The sequence below is a fragment of the Lacerta agilis genome, chromosome 14, assembly GCF_009819535.1.
Source record: "Lacerta agilis isolate rLacAgi1 chromosome 14, rLacAgi1.pri, whole genome shotgun sequence".
NCBI classification, from domain to species: domain Eukaryota; kingdom Metazoa; phylum Chordata; class Lepidosauria; order Squamata; family Lacertidae; genus Lacerta; species Lacerta agilis.
In genome coordinates, this window is record NC_046325.1 from 8,744,251 (window position 1) to 8,767,095 (window position 22,845).

Genomic DNA, 22,845 nt, shown 5'->3' on the forward strand with positions numbered 1-22,845 from the left:
TTAAGAATTGCTGTACTTACTGGCAAGGGACAAATGTGGTTCGTTCTCTTCTTTCTCCTCCTCTTCTCCCTCACTGAATGATGCTTCAGATGCTACAAGGACCAAATAGTTTGAGAGATAGCCAGAAGAATGCTTCGCCTGTTGCACAGGGCACAATTGTACAGCTTTGCAGTCAATGAGGCCACAATCACACCATTCTCATTCTCATACATCTTGACAGCAGAAACTAATGAAAGGTCCTGCCAGGTGTTCTCATGTTACATTCCTATGCTTAGAACATGAACATGAGAACATGAGCTCTTCCTTGACTTCTCAAATTCCTTCCCTTTCTTGGACCTTGACAATGGCAGGTCCCAAGCAAGGAGGTCTGTATTCTTAACCAGGCATGTCCCACAGGTAGATTGTGATCTACTGGTAGATCACTGACTGTCTGTGGTAGATCACTGGTAGATCGTTGGCTCCCCCCAAAGAAGCTGAACAACTGTGGCTACTCTAAAAAAAGCTGAACATTTTACCTCCTCCTTGGAAAAACTGAACAACTTTGATCCGAACCCCCCCAAAAAGGGGTAGATCACTGCCATTTTTAACTCTGTGAGTAGATCACAGTCTTTTGGGAGTTGGCCACCCCTGTACTTAACTATTCACATTTATTTATGGAAGTCTGTCAACTTTGGAATTTACACTAATTCATGTTTTCCTAGTCTTCCCGTATGGGGAATTGAAACAAGGATGCTCTCCATTGTAAACTGAAGTGTTTACCTCTTAGAGGAAAGGGATCTAATACCATCTAGGAAAGCTATTCAGCAATAATAATCAGACTATTAGAACGCTGTACTGACCTTTTGATTCTCTTTCCACCTAGCTCCACTCATTCCTGCAGAGAATCTCATTCAACAACAGTGCTGGAGATGAAATTAAATTCAATGAATATGGGGAGTTGGCGGCTGTCTTGGATATTACAAACTTGGTCACATTCCCAAATAGATCGTACATCAGAGTCAAAGTGGGAAGGTGTGATCCTCAGGCCCCTCCCGGCAAAGAGTTCACCATTAATGAGGATAAAATCAAATGGCACAGAGTCTTCACTGAGGTACATAAATAACTGCACAGGCCCTGAAATCACATAATTAAGACTCTAGTGAGGAGATAGAATAAAGGAGTATCCCAGACTTAAGAAGCTCTTGCTGCAGAGGTCACATGCAGGAACCACCCACCCCCCAAAATTCTCTTCTGTAAGGTTTCAACCCGCATCCCATCCATAACTGTTTTCAGTCACCTGGCCAACACCTTCACTACCTCCTCTGATTCCAATGGAATGGAAAGTTAGAACTTCACATCATCAGCTTTCAGATGACGCCATGAGCCAGATCTTAGGATATTATTCCTAACAGTTTCATAGAGATGATAAATAACACAGGAAACAGAATGGACCATATTGGAACACTACAACCCCAAATACATGGAGTGGTTTCCTAGTCCTAGCTTCTCAACGGACCCTACAAGAAGTAACAGAATTAATTCACCCCAACCTTGTCTTCCTATTAAACTCTTCCTATATCTTTGGATAGGTGCCACCTCTTTCTATATGCAATGACAACTGCCGTCCTGGTTACGGGAAGAAAAAGAAGGAGGGAAAGAAGTTTTGCTGCTATGATTGTGATCCATGTCCAGAAGGAATGATCTCAAATGAGAAAGGTGGGAGATGTCATCTTTGGATAAACCCGTTTATTTTAATAAGCTCTGAACTCTTTGGCAACCTTGTTGTCATTAAACTGATGGAGAAGGGAAGGCTTCACTTAAATAGATGTGTTGTTATTGTGTATAGTTTATATCAATATAATTCTATCCTTTAAACATATTTAAAATGCTTTAATATGGGAGGTAATCCGCCGAAAGCCTGCAGCACTGCAACCAAACCTGACGGCTCCATCTGGACTGGCTCCGCCTCCCCAGCATAAAGTCTGGTTGTGCCCAACCCACCTTCCTGCACTGCTCTTGGGCGCATTTATAGCCATGTGACACTGACTTTTGATGCTCCATGGCTTCTCTCCAGTCTGTTCCTACTCGGGAGTAAGCCGCCTTGAGTTCAACAGGACTTAACTCCCAAGTCAGTCAGTAAACATATAAAGATAGCAACCTGCTAGGTTTCCATGTTCGCTGGGCTTTCCCGCGGAAGCCCACAAAGAAATTCATTCCATGGAGGCTGTGATGAAACGGCAGCTGAAGAAGTGCCAAAATATTACTCTTCCGTTCTGCCACCACTTTCCATTCTTGGTAACATGGTTGTAGTAGTAGAGTCCTTTAAGTTCCTGGGCTCTATAATTTCTTATAACTTAAATTGGTCAAGCAACATCAATAGTATTATTAAAAAGGTCCACCAGAGGCTGTATTTCCTGCGTCAACTAAGGAAATTTAATTTGTCCCAGGAAGTGTTGATCCAATTCTACAGAGGCATCATTGAAACTGTTCTCTGTGATTCTATAACAGCTTGGTACAGTACAGCCTCCAAGAGAGACAAGAAAAGGCTCCAACGAGCTGTAAGAATTGCAGAAAGGGTAATTGCTGTTAGCTTGCATTCAGTAGAGACAATTTATGCTACCCGAGTTAGGAAAAGAGCAGAGAGAATTGTAACAGATCCTTTACATCCCGATCATCATCTGCTTGATTTACTTCCTTCTGTACGTCGCTACAGGAATTCATATACAAAATCGGCCAGGCACAATAATAGTTTTTTCCCCTTGTGCCATTAAATTGTTAAATTCATAGTAGTATAGCTGAAGGGGGGGGGGGTAAATTATGGGTGAGGTTTCTTTGCTTCTTTGTATTGTGAGGAATAGTGTCTGTATGTTTACATTGCAATGTAGCCGAAACAAATTCCAAGTATGTTGGAAAATGTACTTGGTCAATAATAAATTATTCCTATTATTATTGTTATTGTTATTATTATTATTATTATTATTAACCCACCAATCTGGCTGGGTTTCCTCAGGCACTCTGGGTAGCCTCCAACAGGACATTAAAAACAGAAAAAAAACTTCAAACATTAAAAACTTCCCTGAACAGGGCCGCCTTCACATGTCTTCTGAAAGTCAGAGAGCTGTTTATTTCCTTGACATCTGATGCTAAGACAGGGCTTGTGATGAAGCTCAAGCCTTCTTTCTTTAGGGGAATGTGTGTGTGTGTGTGTGTGTGTGTGTGTGTGTGTGTGTGACACAATCATTATTATCCTAAATTTAAAAATTGGGAGAGGGTGGCTTTTAGTACAGCCCTCCAGTGTACACTAGTGTAGTGGCCAAAATGATGGAAACTTCTGTAAAAAATGTATTTCCGAGGTTTGATGGTTCGTAACACCACTATTTTTGGAGTAATACTGGTGCTTTTTTTCTGGGGGGACACAGGGGGACACAGACCCCTAAACATTTTGTGAATTTAATGGGAGAAGAAATTCACCGTACTTATTTTCCACGATTTGAACTGTATTTATTTTTCCCGATGGTGATTTTCTTGAGTCAAAATAAGAGTACCCCTAAACATTTTTAAATTAAAAAAGCACTGAGCTATACCATAAAATATATATCAATTGAAAAATAATTTAATGAAGAATATAATGCAATAACTTTTATGAATGATTATTTATTACAACAGCAGTCATAAAGAAGAAATGTGAAAAACACACACAAAATGAGATATACAGGTTACATTGCCATGTTGGCACTTTGCGATAAGTGGGTTTGGGGTTGCAGTTTGGGCAAACGGTCTCTGAAAGGTTGCCATCAATGATCTAGGGCAAAAGCATTTGGGCCAGAAGTTCTTAAACATTTTGAGTAGGAAAACACTATCCTAGAATTTCAATGAGGAAATTCTTAGGAATAGTATTGAATGCGTGAAATTGTTACACATTGTTTATTTGTTTTCAGACATGGAAACATGTATCAGTTGCCCAACAGATCAATATCCAAACAGCATCCAGGCTCTATGCATTCCTAAGATTCAAAACTTCCTAGCCTTTGATGAAACCTTGGCCATTGTTTCAACTTTCTCTGCACTTTTATTCTCCCTGATTACAATTCTGGTGCTCGGCATCTTCATTAAGCATCGCAATACAGCCATAGTCAAAGCCAACAACAGAAGCCTCACCTATGGTCTCCTCATCTCCCTCCTCTTGTGTTTCCTCTCTTCTTTGTTGTTCATTGGAAAACCTAATAAGATGACTTGCCTTCTCCGACAAAAAGCTTTTGGCATTGTCTTTTCTGTGGCCCTCTCCAGCATCTTAGCCAAAACCATACTGGTGGTTTTGGCATTCATGGCTACCAAACCAGGAACCAATATGAGGAAATGGGTAGGCAAAGAACTGGCTTATTCCATTGTCTTTTCCTGCTCCATTATTCAAGTAGGGATCTGTGTCCTCTGGCTGGCAACCTCTCCCCCATTCCCTGATGTGGACATGCACTCAATGACAGGAGAAATCATATTTCTTTGTAATGAAGGGTCAGTCCTCATGTTCTATTGTGTTTTGGGCTACATGAGCTTCCTGGCCACTGTCAGCCTCACAGTCGCCTTCCTAGCCAGGAAGTTGCCTGATACTTTCAATGAAGCCAAGTTCATCACCTTCAGCATGCTGGTCTTCTGCAGTGTTTGGCTATCCTTCATTCCAACCTACCTGAGCACCAGAGGTAAATATATGGTGGCTGTGGAGATCTTCTCCATCTTTGCTTCTGGTGCTGGGTTACTGGCTTGCATTTTTTCCCCTAAATGCTACATTATTCTGGTGAGGCCTGACCTGAACAACAGAGAGCAGCTAACACAAAGAAAGGTCTAAAGGACAGCGAAATTTGTGGTTACCTTGGTTCTTAGGATACCTGCACTTTCTGGCAGGCATCACTTTCCCTTTCGTTTCCCCACCAAGACTTCAACAGTAAATTTATTTTCCCTTCCTACTCTTTTCCTGTACTCCCATGGGTGGCACACATTTCTTCTCAAGAGGTTTTGTGCCTTTCCTGTGGAGACCATAGGAAGCTTCAGAGAAAGGAGAGGAATGAAACACATGAATACTGGAAACAGCCTAGTTGTGAGTCAGACCAGTTGTCTATCTAGTGGGACTGTGCAACAGATTTGGCACAGTCCAGAGCTAAGTTGAGTCTACAGTGGTACCTCGGGTTACAGAAGCTTCAGGTTACAAAAACTTCGGGTTAAAGACTTCGCTAACCCAGAAATAGTACCTCAGGTTCAGAACTTTACCTCAGGATGAGAACCGAAAATGTTGCTCTGGCGACACTGCAGCAGCAGGAGGCGCCACTAACTAAAGTGGTACCTCAGGTTAAGAACATTTTCAAGTTAAGAACAGACCTCCAGAACAAATTAAGTTCTTAACCTGAGGTACCACTGTATTAGGAAAGATCTGGGCATCAGTCAGGTCAAGTTAGAGCAGCTATATATCACTCCAGCTCAAGTTTGTTGCCTAAGAATTTTCTGAGGTTGTCAAGCAGTGGTGTATCAGGCAAGAGAACACAGTTATGAGGCTGGAAAACATGTGAAATAATCTAGACCTAATGCGCTCTGGGTGTGTCTTCCCATGATAATGTAGGAGACGGACTGCCTGATTCTCCTTCCTATCTTATGCCCCACCCTGCAGCACCCCTGTCTTCACTCCACTGCTGCTGGAAGGGGGCAGAGATCCTGCAGGGGGCTCAACCACAAGCAGCTTCCCCACAGATATGTTATTTGCAAAAAAAGAACCCTGCGCAATTGAACCCCCCCCCCACCACCTGAGTTTGAAGAAAGTCCAACTTCATTTTCTCCCACTCCACTGATTCCAGCAATAAGTTTAATTAGACCTTTTGACACCAATTGGACATTAAGCCAGCTCTTGAACTGCTTCACAATGGATCTGACATCCTGCCAGAGATTCCTGGCTTCATCAAGTGTGGCCTTGACTGTTTGGGGTGCCCTGGATTGCTTTTCACCCTTGTTTCCACCTTCACCCCATTTCCAGGCCAGCTCCCTGCCCTTTTGTGAAGCCCATCTTGCACACTAGCTGCCCATAGAGATACATGCTTTTGCATGTAACAGAGAACCAAAGACTCCAAAGACTGACAAAGAAAGCTGTCTACTAAGTGGCTGCTGACAGTGTGAACTGGGTTCATTCAATAAAAAGAATATGTTACTATTCTCCTTCCCTTGCATGCTCATGGAAATTTTCTGGCATGGCATCCTATCTCATAGATTTTGCTTTTGGAATAATGACCACATTTCCCTTCAAATTGTTTTAAGCACCTGCACCCCAAGATGCACTGGAAGGACAAAATTGCAACAAAATAAACTTAAGATTTTGTGAATTAGAATCTAAACAGAGTTCTGCTGTTCTTTTGATTGGCTAAGAAGTGGATAGAAACAATGTATGCAAGTAAAGCTGTCAGCCAGGGTTTTTCAGAGAGATTGTGTTTGTCCTGGAAAGCTGATGAAGAACAAAATGAAAGAAGAATAGGAGGCTCCAAGAACAGAAGAAGATGAAGTTTGTGAGGGCTGGAAGTTCTTGCTGACCTTGGTCTATTTCGATCTGAAATGGCTTCATCTTAAAGCTTTGTCCTCTGTAGTGAACACATCTAGATGCTATTTAGCAGGAAGTGTTTTGCTACTTTCATTCGGTTTTAGGTTTACTTGTTCAAACAGTGGTTATTTACCCTATGCCTTAGTGCACTACCACTCAAACAAGTGCATACATTTGGCTTTACCAACCTGGAAGTTCACACACACACACACACACACACACACACACAATTTTAATTGAGAATTTAAAAAATACTATACAATAACAATCAAACTACTCTACAGAACAAGGCTAATATAAAGAAAAATGCAAAAAAAGAAGGAGAGAGAGGGGGCACTTTATCATATTTTTACCATATATATGCAGTTACAGGTGGGTAGCCGTGTTGGTCTGCCATAGTCAAAACAAAATCAAAAATTCTTTCCAGTAGCACCTTAGAGACCAACTGAGTTTGTTCTTGGTATGAGCCTTCGTGTGCATGCACACGAAGGCTCATATATATGCAGTTATTTATTTACACAGAGAGACGTAGACCCTTCCATCTCTCCCCTGAGACCCTACTTCTTCTCCCAGGCTCTCGCCCTGCGAGACCCCATCTACCATGCGTTTCATGGATGGACCTTCGGGCTCCAACTGTCTGCTTCTTGTCCTTAATGTGAGATAAAGGACTTCCTTCTCCACCTCCTAAGCTTTTTATTAAAGTTTCCAAATCTGAATGATAAAGAAACAAAAAGAAAACAAGAGTGGGTGGGGGAGGGGTGGGGAATAATATACAAAACAAGGTTGAAAAGACAAAAAGGAGGAAAAATAAAATAAAAACAAATAGGTACTTCCACATCTCTATCTGCCAATTGTATGTATTGCAATTATTCAAAATTGTTGGCATAAACGCTCAAGGGTTATTTCTCACTGTAGCTGGTTATCAGCTTTTCTCCCAAATTGCTAATGGTATCTTCCCCAGTTTCCTTCACAGAGCTCCAACAATGTACTTCTAACATTCAGAAATGGTTGGCTCAACTCTATTTAAAAAAAAATGATAGAGAAATTTTAGGAAGAGTATTGATTTCTGCTTATCAGTTGTTTCAAAAAATAGCAAAGATTTGTGGATATCCTGCATTGCCAGGAAGTGAACAGGATGACCTTCTAGGTCAATCCTAATCTATGATTCTGTAATGTCACAAATATGTTTACTTTGGCGTTGCTTGTGCAACCTGAAGGCAGGATGTCCAAATTGGGTTTTGCTTTGTAACGAATTGATGGGTCTATGGACCGTAATAAACATTGTGGGTGTTTACTTTGGCCGTTTCCTTAGTGCTGGTGTGCCATAGACTCCAAAAGCACAAAAAGTGATACTCTCGCCTGTAATTATTTAAATTACTATAATCTATTCAACCGGCTGAAGCTCCAGATGTCAGAGTGTACAAAAAAATAATATCAAAATGCAAGTCTGAAATGATTATAAGCTCCTCAGTGCTCCCTAGACAGCTATGATAAGAGTGGAGAGAGATGCTGGACTTTGTTACCTCTCTGTTATCAGTTTCCCTCTTTCATGCCAAATTATTGTGTCTTATTCGGTATCCATGCCATTCTGTTGTGACAATGTTTAAGTTAACAATATATGGATACATGTCCCTTAACATACCAAATTAACAGCCAACGACCACCCAGTCTCTCTTGTTCAAATCAGGTGGAGGAAAGCAATAATATTATAGAGAGAAACAGGAGTGTCTATGCAGAGAAGTGCATTTGCCACCGGGATGTTGTTTCTGCTTCTGCTGCTCCCCAATATGGTGTCCCAAGTACAAAGTGTTAAATGTACAACAAATAATTCTGTTCATGTTCCACACGAGTGGTATGAGCCAGGTAACCTGGTCATTGGAGCGATAGCATCTCATATCAGTTACGTTGTCCCCGAATTATTCTTCAATAGAAACCCTTCCCAAGCCATCATTAATACCCCAATGTAAGTAACCAGTCTTGATTTCTATTTTATGTATTCGTTGAATGTTGTATCTGACTTAAAATAACTTTGATTGATTTGGAGTAAAAGCTGTAGAACTTTGTTTTATAGAAATTTCCAGGCAAACAGGGACTTCAATATACTCTTCTGACAAAGCAGTATAATACTATTGTCTAAATATATATATAATCCTTTTCTGGTTGTGTCCTCTCTTTACAGAAAGGCAAGTGAATCTCTCATAACTAGATTATGCTCACTCTGTAATTTTCACATTAAACTCGATTCATTTGCAGAGTGATGTCAAAGTTCTACCAGCACATCCTTGCTTTGGTGTTTGCTGTTGATGAGATCAACGAGGATCCCAGAATGTTGCCCAATGTCTCTCTCGGGTTCCACATCTATGATGACTATTTTGATTCAAAGATGGCCTACCGAACCACCCTGGACCTGATCTTTAAAGGACATCACTTTCTTCCCAACTACAGGTGTGGCGTCCAGAAAAATGTAATAGGAGTCATTGGGGGACTTAGCTCTGATACCTCCTGGTGCATGGCAAACGTCTTAGATCTTTTCAAGATTCCACAGGTAGAATATGGGTTTTGAAAATTAAAAAAAAACAAAAACTTTTCATGCCATAATTCACTTTTCCTTTCCTTCCTCTCGAAACCTATCGATTCATAAATATGGAATGATAAAACAGAAAAGGTAAAAGGGGCTGCAATTGGGGTGAGGAAATAATATGCATGTCCAAGGATGTTTATGACAGGGACAATTTGTGTTTGATAGATGTAATAGAAGATTGCTGCAAAGCTGCCAGGTTCCTAAATGAGGTGTCTAGATCACTGCACTGGCTGCCTAAGAGTTACCAATCTCAATTTATGATGTTGGCACAGGCTAAAAGGTAAAGGCACCCCTGAGCTTTAGGTCCAGTCATAAATGACTCTGGGTTGCAGAGTTCATCTCGCTCTATAAGCTGAGGGAGCCAGTGCTTGTCTGCAGACAGCTTCCAGGTCATGTGGCCAGCATGACTAAGCCGCTTCTGATTAACCAGAGCAGCACACAGAAATGCCGTTTACCTCTCTGCTAGAGTGGCACCTATTTATCTACTTGCAGTTTGATGTGCTTTCGAACTGCTAGATAGGCAGAAGCTGGTACTGAACAACGGGAGCTAACCCCGTCGCAGGGATTCAAACCACTGAGCTTCCAGTCAGAAAGCCCTAGGCTCAGTGGTTTAGACCACAGAACCATCCACGTCCCTTGGCACAGGCTTACAAATGCATAAATAAACACTGCTCCAAAGCCCCACAAACCCCTCTGATGCAATAAAAATATGGGAAGATGACATAGGATGTGAAATTAACCCCACCCAATGGACTAGAATGTGGTCCATACCTCCCTTTAAATGTATATCAAAGAAAAGAAAAGAACTCACCCTAAAACTCATTTACAGATCGTACCTAACACCACAGAAACTGGCACTGATAGGCCCAGGAACCTCACCAAAATTTTGACAGGCTGCACTTCCACAGGCCCATACATCCACATGTGGTGGGAATGCCCCCAAACCCATCTCTTCTGGACAACAGTCATACAGGATATCAGCAAAATATCTAAACAGGTACTAGAAGTCACCCCAGAACTGACCCTACTGAACATCTTCCAAGATAACAACGTCCTCTCACGCTATAAAGAGCTCATAACCCACCTACTCTCAGCAGCCAGAAACATCCTAGCCAGACATTGTCAGGACTTGTCATGGAACATTGGTACCAAGTAGTATGGGAAACAGCCTTGCTAGAAACCTAGCCAATAGACTGAAACTGACAAGGGGAGACATAGAAGAGGATGCCTTCACTCTGGTATGTCCCCTTGATCACATACACAGCCCAACAAAACAACAACACAAACACACTGACATTATACGATTCAATATGACTAACTTAAACCAACAACCCATGCTCACACACATGCAAGTAATTCATAGCACTATAACTAATAAAGTTCCTTCTCTTAGAAATCAAGATATTCCATTCCTGGGGAAGTATCGTGTTATTCAGCAAGATTCATTTTCAGCGGATAATTAAACACACTGTTTTCTTATTACTGTTTTGGCATTTGGTCTTCTGCAGAGTTAGATATTGGTGCCAGTATTGTGCTGTTCTGCTGCATTGTTGCACCTTTGCTGGAACTGTTTGGTATGGTATTTCTGTATTTTACTGAGATTTTATATGATGTGGTATATTGTGCTCATAGAATAATAACATATACAACCTAACAGAGATCTTCAGGATTCCCTAAGATATCTTCCCGAGAGAGTAGATAGTAGATAGAGAATCAACTTCTCTCTGCAATCACTACAAAGCAAAAGTGCATGATCAACCATTTCTGTTGCTCTGCCTTCACCTTGGAGTTTTGTTGAGCTATCCTCCTAGCAGTATATTAACATGGGCCAAGATAAATGCTCCCCTATTCTTGGAGACAATCAATGTGTACAAGTATGAAGCTGCGATGATGCCATAATAATAACTATAAATTTCTACAGAAACCATTGAGCAAGATTGCCTTTGTTTTTCTATGCAAACTGAGGATGGTGCTGTCCCCAAACTTTGTACATTTGGGATATATAGGTGTTGCATTTATATTAAAAGAAATTAGAATAACATGAGTTCTTATTTCCACTTGGAAAGTTTTGCCTTTTCATTTTTCCAGATTTCATATGGTTCATTTGAACGAGCCATAAATAATGGAAGCAAGTTCCCTTCCTTTTACCGCATGGTCCCCAATGAAGACCTTCAGTTTCAGGGAATTATCCAATTACTTCTGCATTTCAGATGGAAATGGGTTGGGCTCATGACTACAGCTAATGAAGCTGGCGAACATTTCTTACAGACAATTGAACCCATGTTTTTCAAGAATGGAATCTGTTCAGCATTCACAGAAAAAGTTGAACTCAATCTGCATTATAGTAGTAACATACTAGAAATGGTGGAGATCAAGTATTTGGTACCAACTTTCACAAGCAGCAAAGCCAATGCAGTTCTCGTATATGGAGAAAGTAGATTTATTATATGGTTGTCAAATGCTTTAAGCATAATGGAGTTCAATCAGCTACTATGGACTCAGAAGAAGTCACGTGAAGGAAAAGTATGGATTACAACAGCACAAACTGATTTCATATTATACAGCCTTCAAAAATTGTTTAATGTTAATATACAGACACTCCATGGTGCTCTCTCCTTTGCAATTCATTCCAAGGAAATTCACAAGTTTCAAGACTTTCTGAAGAGAATACATCCTCATTGGACAGACACAGATGGTTTTATCCAAGATTTCTGGGAAGATGCATTCAGTTGTTCACTTTCAAATTCCACTCCCTCAACATTCAACGATCACATGTGTACTGGAGAGGAAATGCTGGAGAGCCTCCCTGCACCATTTTTTGAAATGAGCATGACCGGGCCAAGCTACAGTATCTATAATGCTGTCTATGCTTTGGCACATGCCTTAAATAGCATGCACTTGGCTGGAGCAATCCGCAAGAGAAGAGATGCTGGGGGAAGACTCTCTCCTCAATATGTAGAACCTTGGCAGGTAACATTCTCTCTTACAAAGCATCTGCCATATTGATCCATTATGTGAGTAAGCATTTAATTAACAGTAACGAAATAACAGAAAAGGACAGGAGCAATTAGAAAGCAACCTTAAGCAACAAACTTACAGATAACAAAGAAGCAAAATCATTTAAAGCCAGAATAACTTCTAGAAAACCATTTTTAAAAAATCTTAAGAATTGCTGTGAGGGAGAAATGTGGCTCTTCCTCTTCCTTCTCCTCCTCTTCTCCCTCACTGAATGATGCTTCAGATGCTACAAGGACCAAATAGTTTGAGAGATAGCCAGAGGAATGCTTTGCCTATTGCACAGGGCACAATTGTGCAGCTTTGCAGTCAGTGAGGCCACAGTCACACCGTTCTCCTTCTCATACATCTTGACAGCAGAAACTAATGAAAGGTCCAGTCAGATGTTCTCATGTTCCATTCCTATGCTTAGAGAACATGATGTTTGAGAACATGAACATGAGAAAATGAGCTCTTACTTGACTTCTCAAAGTCCTGCCCTTTCTTGGATCTTGAAAATGGCAGATCCCAAGCAAGCAGGTTTATATACTTAACTCTATCACATTTATTTATGGAAGTCTGTCAACAGTTGAATTTACACTGTTTCATGTTTTCCTTGTCTTCCTGTATAGGTAATTGAAACAAGGATGCTCTCCATTGTAAACTGAAGCATTTCACTCTTAAAGGAAAGGGATTTAATACCATCTAGGAAAGCTATTCAGCAATAATAATCAGACTGTTAGAATGCTGTACTGACCTTTTGATTATCTTTCCACCTAGCTCCACTCATTCCTGCAGAGAATCTCATTCAACAACAGTGCTGGAGATGAAATTAAATTCAATGAATATGGAGAGTTGGCTGCTGGCTTGGATATAACAAACTTGGTCACATTCCCAAATAGATCTTACATTAGAGTCAAAGTGGGAAGGTGTGATCCTAAGGCCCATCCTGGCAAAGAGTTCACCATTAATGAGAACAGAATCAAATGGCACAGAGTCTTCACTGAGGTACACAAATGACTGCACAGGCCCTGAAATCCCATAATTAAGATTCCAGTGATGAGATAGAATCTAGGAGTATCCCATCCATCACTGTTTTCAGTCACCTGGCCAACACCTTCACTACCTCCTCTGATTCCAATGGAATGGAAAGGTAGGACTTCACATCATCAGCATTCAGATGACACAATGAGCCAGATCCTAGGATATTATTCCTAACAGTTTCAGAGATAATACATAAGCAAAGAAACAGAATGGACCATATTGGAACACTACAACCCCAAATACATGGAGTGGTTTCCTAGTCCTAGTTTCTCAAAAGACCCTACAAGAAGTAACAGAAATAATTCACCCCAACCTTGTCTTCCTATTAAACTCTTCCTATATCTTTGGATAGGTGCCACCTCTTTCTTTGTGTAATGACAACTGCCGTCCTGGTTACGGGAAGAAAAAGAAGGAGGGAAAGAAGTTTTGCTGCTATGATTGTGATCCATGTCCAGAAGGAATGATCTCAAATGAGAAAGGTGGGAGATGTTATCTTTGGATAAACCCATTTATTTTAATAAGCTCTGAACTCTTTGGCAAACTTGCTGTCATTAAACTGATGGAGGAGGGAAGGCTTAACTTAAATAGATGTGTTGTTCTCATTGTTTATAGTTAGTATGAATTTAATTCTATCCTAAAAAAAATATTTTAAATGTTTTAAAATGGGAGGTAATATATTTTTCCTCCAACTTCTACAAAGTTAGGGTGGAATAGAAGTGGTGCTTTCTCGTGTAAGCCTTAGATTGTTTGACAAGAGGGTGAAAGTCTCATTAAACTTTCCTTTCTGGGCTCCAAAGATTTCAGCTGTAATGTATTTCTCATTTTGCTATGCACTACATGTCGTTACAAAAGAAAGGGAAGGGGACCAGTAAAAACAGAACTCACCCATGTAGAAAATTCCAGAAAAGTTTAGTTTTTGATGCATCTAGGGCAAAAGTGTAGGGGCCAGAAGTTCTTAAACATTTTGAGATAGAAAACACTATCCTAGAATTTCAATGAGTAAATTCTTAAGAATAGTATTGGATGCTTGAAAATGTCATGCATTCTTTATTTGTTTACAGACATGGAAACCTGTGTCAGTTGCCGAGCAGGTCAATATCCAAACAGCATCCAGGATCTATGCATTCCTAAGATTCCAAACTTCCTAGCCTTTGATGAAACCCTGGCCATAGTTTCAACTTCCTCTGCATTTTTATTCTCTCTAATCACAATTCTAGTGCTTGGCATCTTCATTAAGCATCGCAATACAGCCATAGTCAAAGCCAACAACCGAAGCCTCACCTATGGTCTCCTTATCTCCCTCCTCTTGTGTTTCCTCTCTTCTTTGTTGTTCATTGGAAAACCTAATAAGGTGACCTGCCTTCTCCGACAAAATGCTTTTGGCACTGTCTTCTCTGTGGCCCTCTCCAGCATCTTAGCCAAAACCATACTGGTGGTTTTGGCATTCATGGCTACCAAACCAGGAACCAATATGAGGAAATGGGTAGGCAAAGAACTGGCTTATTCCATTGTCTTTTCCTGCTCCATTATTCAAGTAGGGATCTGTGTCCTCTGGCTGGCAACCTCTCCCCCATACCCTGATGTGGACATGCACTCAATGTCAGGAGAAATCATATTTCTTTGTAATGAAGGGTCAGTTCTCATGTTCTATTGTGTTTTGGGCTACATGGGCTTCCTGGCCACTCTTAGCCTTACAGTCGCCTTCCTAGCCAGGAAGTTGCCTGACACTTTCAACGAAGCCAAGTTCATCACCTTCAGCATGCTGGTCTTCTGCAGTGTTTGGCTCTCCTTCATTCCCACCTACCTGAGCACCAGAGGAAAATACATGGTGGCTGTGGAGATCTTCTCCATCTTTTCTTCTGGTGCTGGCTTACTGGCTTGCATTTTTTCCCCTAAATGCTACATTATTCTGGTGAGGCCTGACCTGAACAACAGAGAGCAGCTAACACAAAGAAAGGTCTAAAGGACAGCGAAATTTGTGGTTACCTTGGTTCTTAGGTTACCTGGACTTTCTGCCAGGCATCACTTTCCCTTTCATTTCCCCTCCAAGACTTTACCAGTAAATTTATTTTCCCTTCCGACTCTTCTCCTGTATCCCCATGGGTGCCACACATTTCTTCTCAAGAGGTTTTGTGCCTTTCCTGTGGAGACCATAGGAAGCTGCAGAGAAAGGAGAGGAATGAAACACAGGAATACTGCAAACAGCCTAGTTCTGAGTCAGACCAGTTGTCTATCTAGTGGGACAGTGCAGCAGGTTTGACACAGTCCTGAGCTAAGTTGAGTCTACAGTGGTACCTCGGGTTACAGACGCTTCAGGTTACAAACACTTCGGGTTACAGACTCCGCTAACCCAGAAGTAGTACCTCAGGTTAAGAACTTTACCTCAGGATGAGAACAGAAAATGTTGCTCCAGCGGCACAGCAGGAGGAGGAGGCGCCACTAGCTAAAGTGGTACCTCAGGTTAAGAACAGTTTCAGGTTAAGAACAGACCTCCAGAACAAATAAAGTTCTTAACCCGTGGCACCACTGTATTTGGAAAGATCTGGGCATCAGTCAGGTCAAGTTAGAGCAGCTATATATCACTCCAGCTCAAGTTTGTTGCCTAAGAATTTTCTAAGGTTGTCAAGCAGTGGTGTATCAGGCAAGAGAACACAGTTATGAGGCTGGAAATCATGTGAAATAATCTAGACCTAATGCGCTCTGGGTGTGTCTTCCCATGATAATGTAGGAGACAGACTACCTGATTCGCCTTCCTATCTTACGCCCCACCCTGCAGCACCCCTGTCTTCACTCCACTGCTGTTAGAAGGGGGCAGAGATCCTGCAGGGGGCTCAACCACAAGCAGCTTCCCCACAGATATGTTATTTGCAAAAGAGAACCCTGCGCAATTGAACCCCCCCCCCCCTGAGTTTGAAGAAAGTCCAACTTCATTTTGTCCCACTCCACTGCTTCCAGCAATAAGTTTAATTAGACCTTTTGACACTAATTGGACATTAAGCCAGCTCTTGAACTGCTTCACAATGGATCTGACATCCTGCCAGAGATTCCTGGCTTCATCAAGTGTGGCCTTGACTGTTTGGGATGCCCTGGATTGCTTTTCACCCTTGTTTCCACCTTCACCCCATTTCCAGGCCAGCTCCCTGTCCTTTTGTGAACCCCATCTTGCACACTAGCTGCCCATAGAGATACATGCTTTTGCATGTAACAGAGAACCAAAGACTCCAAAGACTGACAAAGAAAGCTGTCTACTAAGTGGCTGCTGACAGTGTGAACTGGGTTCATTCAATAAAAAGAATATGTTACTATTCTCCTTCCCTTGTATGCTCATGGAAATTTTCTGGCATGGCATCCTATCTCATAGATTTTGCTTTTGGAATAATGACCACATTTCCCTTGAAATTGTTTTAAGCACCTGCACCCCAAGATGCACTGGAAGGACAAAATTGCAACAAAATAAACTTAAGATTTTGTGAATTAGAATCTAAACAGAGTTCTGCTGTTCTTTTGATTGGCTAAGAAGTGGATAGAAACAATGTATGCAAGTAAAGCTGTCAGCCAGGGTTTTTCAGAGAGATTGTGTTTGTCCTGGAAAGCTGATGAAGAACAAAATGAAAGAAGAATAGGAGGCTCCAAGAACAGAAGAAGATGAAGTTTGTGAGGGCTGGAAGTTCTTGCTGACCTTGGTCTATTTCGATCTGAAATGGCTTCATCTTAAAGCTTTGTCCTCTGTAGTGAACACATCTAGATGCTATTTAGCAGGAAGTGTTTTGCTACTTTCATTCGGTTTTACGTTTGCTTGTTCAAACTCTTGTTATTTACCATATGCCTTAGTGCACTACCACTCAAACAAGTGCATACACTTGGCTTTACCAAACTGGAAGTTCACACACACACACAATTTTAATTGAAAATTTTCAACAACAATAACAATCAAACTACTCTACAGAACAAGGCTAATATGAAGTAAAATGCAAAAAAGGAGAGAGAGAGAGAGAGAGAGAGAGAATGGCACTTTATCATATTTTTATCATATATACGCAGTTATTTTTTTTACACAGAGAGAATTGGACCTTTCCATCGCTCCCCTGAGACCCTACTTCTTCTCCCAGTATCTCCCCCTGGGAGACCCTATCTACCATGCCTGTCCTGCATGGACCCTCGGGCTCCAACTGTCTGCTTCTAGTCCTTCCTTCTCCACCTCCTAAGCTTTTTATTAAAGTTTCCAAATCTGAATGATAAAGAAACAAAAAGAAAACAAGTGGGGGTGGGGGAGGGGTGGGGAATAATATACAAAACAAGGTTGAAAAGACAAAAAGGAAGAAAAATAAAATAAAAACAAATAGGTACATCCACATCTCTATCTGCCAATTGTATGTATTGCAATTATTCAAAATTGTTGGCATAAACACTCAAGGGTTATTTCTCACTGTAGTTGGTTATCAGCTTTTCTCCCAAACTACTAATGGTATCTTCCCCAGTTTCCTTCACAGAGCTCTGACAATGTACTTCTGACATTCAGAAATGGTTGGCTCAACTCTATTTAAAAAAAATGATAGAGAAATTTTAGGAAGAGTATTGATTTCTGCTTATCAGTGGTTTCAAAAAATAACAAAGATTTGTGGATATCCTGCATTGCCAGGAAGTGAACAGGTCATTCCTAATCTATGATTCTGTAATGTCACAAATATGTTTACTTTGGCATTGCTTGTGTAACCTGAAGGCAGGATGTCCAAATTGGGTTTTGCTTTGTAACAAATTGATGGGTCTATGGACCGTAAAAAAATTGTGGGTGTTTACTTTGGCCGTTTCCTTAGTGCTGATGTGCCATAGACTCCAAAAGCACTACAAAAGTGATTCTCTCTCCTGTAATTATTTAAATTACTATAATCAATTCAACCGGCTGAAGCTCCAGATGTCAGAGTGTACAAAAAATAATAATATCAAAATGCAAGTCTGAAATGATTATAAGCTCCTCAGTGATCCCTAGACAGCTATGATAAGAGTGGAGAGAGATGCTGGACTTTGTTACCTCTCTGTTATCAGTTTCCCTCTTTCATGCCAAATTATTGTGTCTTATTCGGTATCCATGCCATTCTGTTGTGACAATGTTTAAGTTAACAATATATGGATACATGTCCCTTAACATACCAAATTAACAGCCAACGACCACCCAGTCTCTCTTGTTCAAATCAGGTGGAGGAAAGCAATAATATTATAGAGAGAAACAGGAGTGTCTATGCAGAGAAGTGCATTTGCCACCGGGATGTTGTTTCTGCTTCTGCTGCTCCCCAATATGGTGTCCCAAGTACAAAGTGTTAAATGTACAACAAATAATTCTGTTCATGTTCCACACGAGTGGTATGAGCCAGGTAACCTGGTCATTGGAGCGATAGCATCTCATATCAGTTACGTTGTCCCCGAATTATTCTTCAATAGAAACCCTTCCCAAGCCATCATTAATACCCCAATGTAAGTAACCAGTCTTGATTTCTATTTTATGTATTCGTTGAATGTTGTATCTGACTTAAAATAACTTTGATTGATTTGGAGTAAAAGCTGTAGAACTTTGTTTTATAGAAATTTCCAGGCAAACAGGGACTTCAATATACTCTTCTGACAAAGCAGTATAATACTATTGTCTAAATATATATATATAATCCTTTTCTGGTTGTGTCCTCTCTTTACAGAAAGGCAAGTGAATCTCTCATAACTAGATTATGCTCACTCTGTAATTTTCACATTAAACTCGATTCATTTGCAGAGTGATGTCAAAGTTCTACCAGCACATCCTTGCTTTGGTGTTTGCTGTTGATGAGATCAACGAGGATCCCAGAATGTTGCCCAATGTCTCTCTCGGGTTCCACATCTATGATGACTATTTTGATTCAAAGATGGCCTACCGAACCACCCTGGACCTGATCTTTAAAGGACATCACTTTCTTCCCAACTACAGGTGTGGCGTCCAGAAAAATGTAATAGGAGTCATTGGGGGACTTAGCTCTGATACCTCCTGGTGCATGGCAAACGTCTTAGATCTTTTCAAGATTCCACAGGTAGAATATGGGTTTTGAAAATTAAAAAAAAACAAAAACTTTTCATGCCATAATTCACTTTTCCTTTCCTTCCTCTCGAAACCTATCGATTCATAAATATGGAATGATAAAACAGAAAAGGTAAAAGGGGCTGCAATTGGGGTGAGGAAATAATATGCATGTCCAAGGATGTTTATGACAGGGACAATTTGTGTTTGATAGATGTAATAGAAGATTGCTGCAAAGCTGCCAGGTTCCTAAATGAGGTGTCTAGATCACTGCACTGGCTGCCTAAGAGTTACCAATCTCAATTTATGATGTTGGCACAGGCTAAAAGGTAAAGGCACCCCTGAGCTTTAGGTCCAGTCATAAATGACTCTGGGTTGCAGAGTTCATCTCGCTCTATAAGCTGAGGGAGCCAGTGCTTGTCTGCAGACAGCTTCCAGGTCATGTGGCCAGCATGACTAAGCCGCTTCTGATTAACCAGAGCAGCACACAGAAATGCCGTTTACCTCTCTGCTAGAGTGGCACCTATTTATCTACTTGCAGTTTGATGTGCTTTCGAACTGCTAGATAGGCAGAAGCTGGTACTGAACAACGAGAGCTAACCCCGTCGCAGGGATTCAAACCACTGAGCTTCCAGTCAGAAAGCCCTAGGCTCAGTGGTTTAGACCACAGAACCATCCACGTCCCTTGGCACAGGCTTACAAATGCATAAATGAACACTGCTCCAAAGTCCCACAAACCCCTCTGATGCAATAAAAATATGGGAAGATGACATAGGATGTGAAATTAACCCCACCCAATGGACTAGAATGTGGTCCATACCTCCCTTTAAATGTATATCAAAGAAAAGAAAAGAACTCACCCTAAAACTCATTTACAGATCGTACCTAACACCACAGAAACTGGCACTGATAGGCCCAGGAACCTCACCAAAATTTTGACAGGCTGCACTTCCACAGGCCCATACATCCACATGTGGTGGGAATGCCCCCAAACCCATCTCTTCTGGACAACAGTCATACAGGATATCAGCAAAATATCTAAACAGGTACTAGAAGTCACCCCAGAACTGACCCTACTGAACATCTTCCAAGATAACAACGTCCTCTCACGCTATAAAGAGCTCATAACCCACCTACTCTCAGCAGCCAGAAACATCCTAGCCAGACATTGTCAGGACTTGTCATGGAACATTGGTACCAAGTAGTATGGGAAACAGCCTTGCTAGAAACCTAGCCAATAGACTGAAACTGACAAGGGGAGACATAGAAGAGGATGCCTTCACTCTGGTATGTCCCCTTGATCACATACACAGCCCAACAAAACAACAACACAAACACACTGACATTATACGATTCAATATGACTAACTTAAACCAACAACCCATGCTCACACACATGCAAGTAATTCATAGCACTATAACTAATAAAGTTCCTTCTCTTAGAAATCAAGATATTCCATTCCTGGGGAAGTATCGTGTTATTCAGCAAGATTCATTTTCAGCGGATAATTAAACACACTGTTTTCTTATTACTGTTTTGGCATTTGGTCTTCTGCAGAGTTAGATATTGGTGCCAGTATTGTGCTGTTCTGCTGCATTGTTGCACCTTTGCTGGAACTGTTTGGTATGGTATTTCTGTATTTTACTGAGATTTTATATGATGTGGTATATTGTGCTCATAGAATAATAACATATACAACCTAACAGAGATCTTCAGGATTCCCTAAGATATCTTCCCGAGAGAGTAGATAGTAGATAGAGAATCAACTTCTCTCTGCAATCACTACAAAGCAAAAGTGCATGATCAACCATTTCTGTTGCTCTGCCTTCACCTTGGAGTTTTGTTGAGCTATCCTCCTAGCAGTATATTAACATGGGCCAAGATAAATGCTCCCCTATTCTTGGAGACAATCAATGTGTACAAGTATGAAGCTGCGATGATGCCATAATAATAACTATAAATTTCTACAGAAACCATTGAGCAAGATTGCCTTTGTTTTTCTATGCAAACTGAGGATGGTGCTGTCCCCAAACTTTGTACATTTGGGATATATAGGTGTTGCATTTATATTAAAAGAAATTAGAATAACATGAGTTCTTATTTCCACTTGGAAAGTTTTGCCTTTTCATTTTTCCAGATTTCATATGGTTCATTTGAACGAGCCATAAATAATGGAAGCAAGTTCCCTTCCTTTTACCGCATGGTCCCCAATGAAGACCTTCAGTTTCAGGGAATTATCCAATTACTTCTGCATTTCAGATGGAAATGGGTTGGGCTCATGACTACAGCTAATGAAGCTGGCGAACATTTCTTACAGACAATTGAACCCATGTTTTTCAAGAATGGAATCTGTTCAGCATTCACAGAAAAAGTTGAACTCAATCTGCATTATAGTAGTAACATACTAGAAATGGTGGAGATCAAGTATTTGGTACCAACTTTCACAAGCAGCAAAGCCAATGCAGTTCTCGTATATGGAGAAAGTAGATTTATTATATGGTTGTCAAATGCTTTAAGCATAATGGAGTTCAATCAGCTACTATGGACTCAGAAGAAGTCACGTGAAGGAAAAGTATGGATTACAACAGCACAAACTGATTTCATATTATACAGCCTTCAAAAATTGTTTAATGTTAATATACAGACACTCCATGGTGCTCTCTCCTTTGCAATTCATTCCAAGGAAATTCACAAGTTTCAAGACTTTCTGAAGAGAATACATCCTCATTGGACAGACACAGATGGTTTTATCCAAGATTTCTGGGAAGATGCATTCAGTTGTTCACTTTCAAATTCCACTCCCTCAACATTCAACGATCACATGTGTACTGGAGAGGAAATGCTGGAGAGCCTCCCTGCACCATTTTTTGAAATGAGCATGACCGGGCCAAGCTACAGTATCTATAATGCTGTCTATGCTTTGGCACATGCCTTAAATAGCATGCACTTGGCTGGAGCAATCCGCAAGAGAAGAGATGCTGGGGGAAGACTCTCTCCTCAATATGTAGAACCTTGGCAGGTAACATTCTCTCTTACAAAGCATCTGCCATATTGATCCATTATGTGAGTAAGCATTTAATTAACAGTAACGAAATAACAGAAAAGGACAGGAGCAATTAGAAAGCAACCTTAAGCAACAAACTTACAGATAACAAAGAAGCAAAATCATTTAAAGCCAGAATAACTTCTAGAAAACCATTTTTAAAAAATCTTAAGAATTGCTGTGAGGGAGAAATGTGGCTCTTCCTCTTCCTTCTCCTCCTCTTCTCCCTCACTGAATGATGCTTCAGATGCTACAAGGACCAAATAGTTTGAGAGATAGCCAGAGGAATGCTTTGCCTATTGCACAGGGCACAATTGTGCAGCTTTGCAGTCAGTGAGGCCACAGTCACACCGTTCTCCTTCTCATACATCTTGACAGCAGAAACTAATGAAAGGTCCAGTCAGATGTTCTCATGTTCCATTCCTATGCTTAGAGAACATGATGTTTGAGAACATGAACATGAGAAAATGAGCTCTTACTTGACTTCTCAAAGTCCTGCCCTTTCTTGGATCTTGAAAATGGCAGATATCAAGCAAGCAGGTTTATATACTTAACTCTATCACATTTATTTATGGAAGTCTGTCAACAGTTGAATT

At 40.8% G+C, this 22,845-nt stretch overlaps 1 protein-coding gene across 1 annotated transcript in view; it reads left to right on the top strand.

Moving 5' to 3' along the window:
• Positions 1-4,819, top strand: part of LOC117057331 (vomeronasal type-2 receptor 26-like) — a 6,051-nt gene extending 1,232 nt beyond the window's left edge. Inside the window, exons 2-4 of the mRNA XM_033168170.1 lie at positions 863-1,090; positions 1,569-1,695; positions 3,918-4,819. Of these exons, the coding sequence (XP_033024061.1) occupies positions 863-1,090; positions 1,569-1,695; positions 3,918-4,819 (1,257 nt within the window). The remainder of the gene's footprint in view (positions 1-862; positions 1,091-1,568; positions 1,696-3,917) is intronic.
• The last annotated feature ends 18,026 nt before the right edge of the window (positions 4,820-22,845 follow it).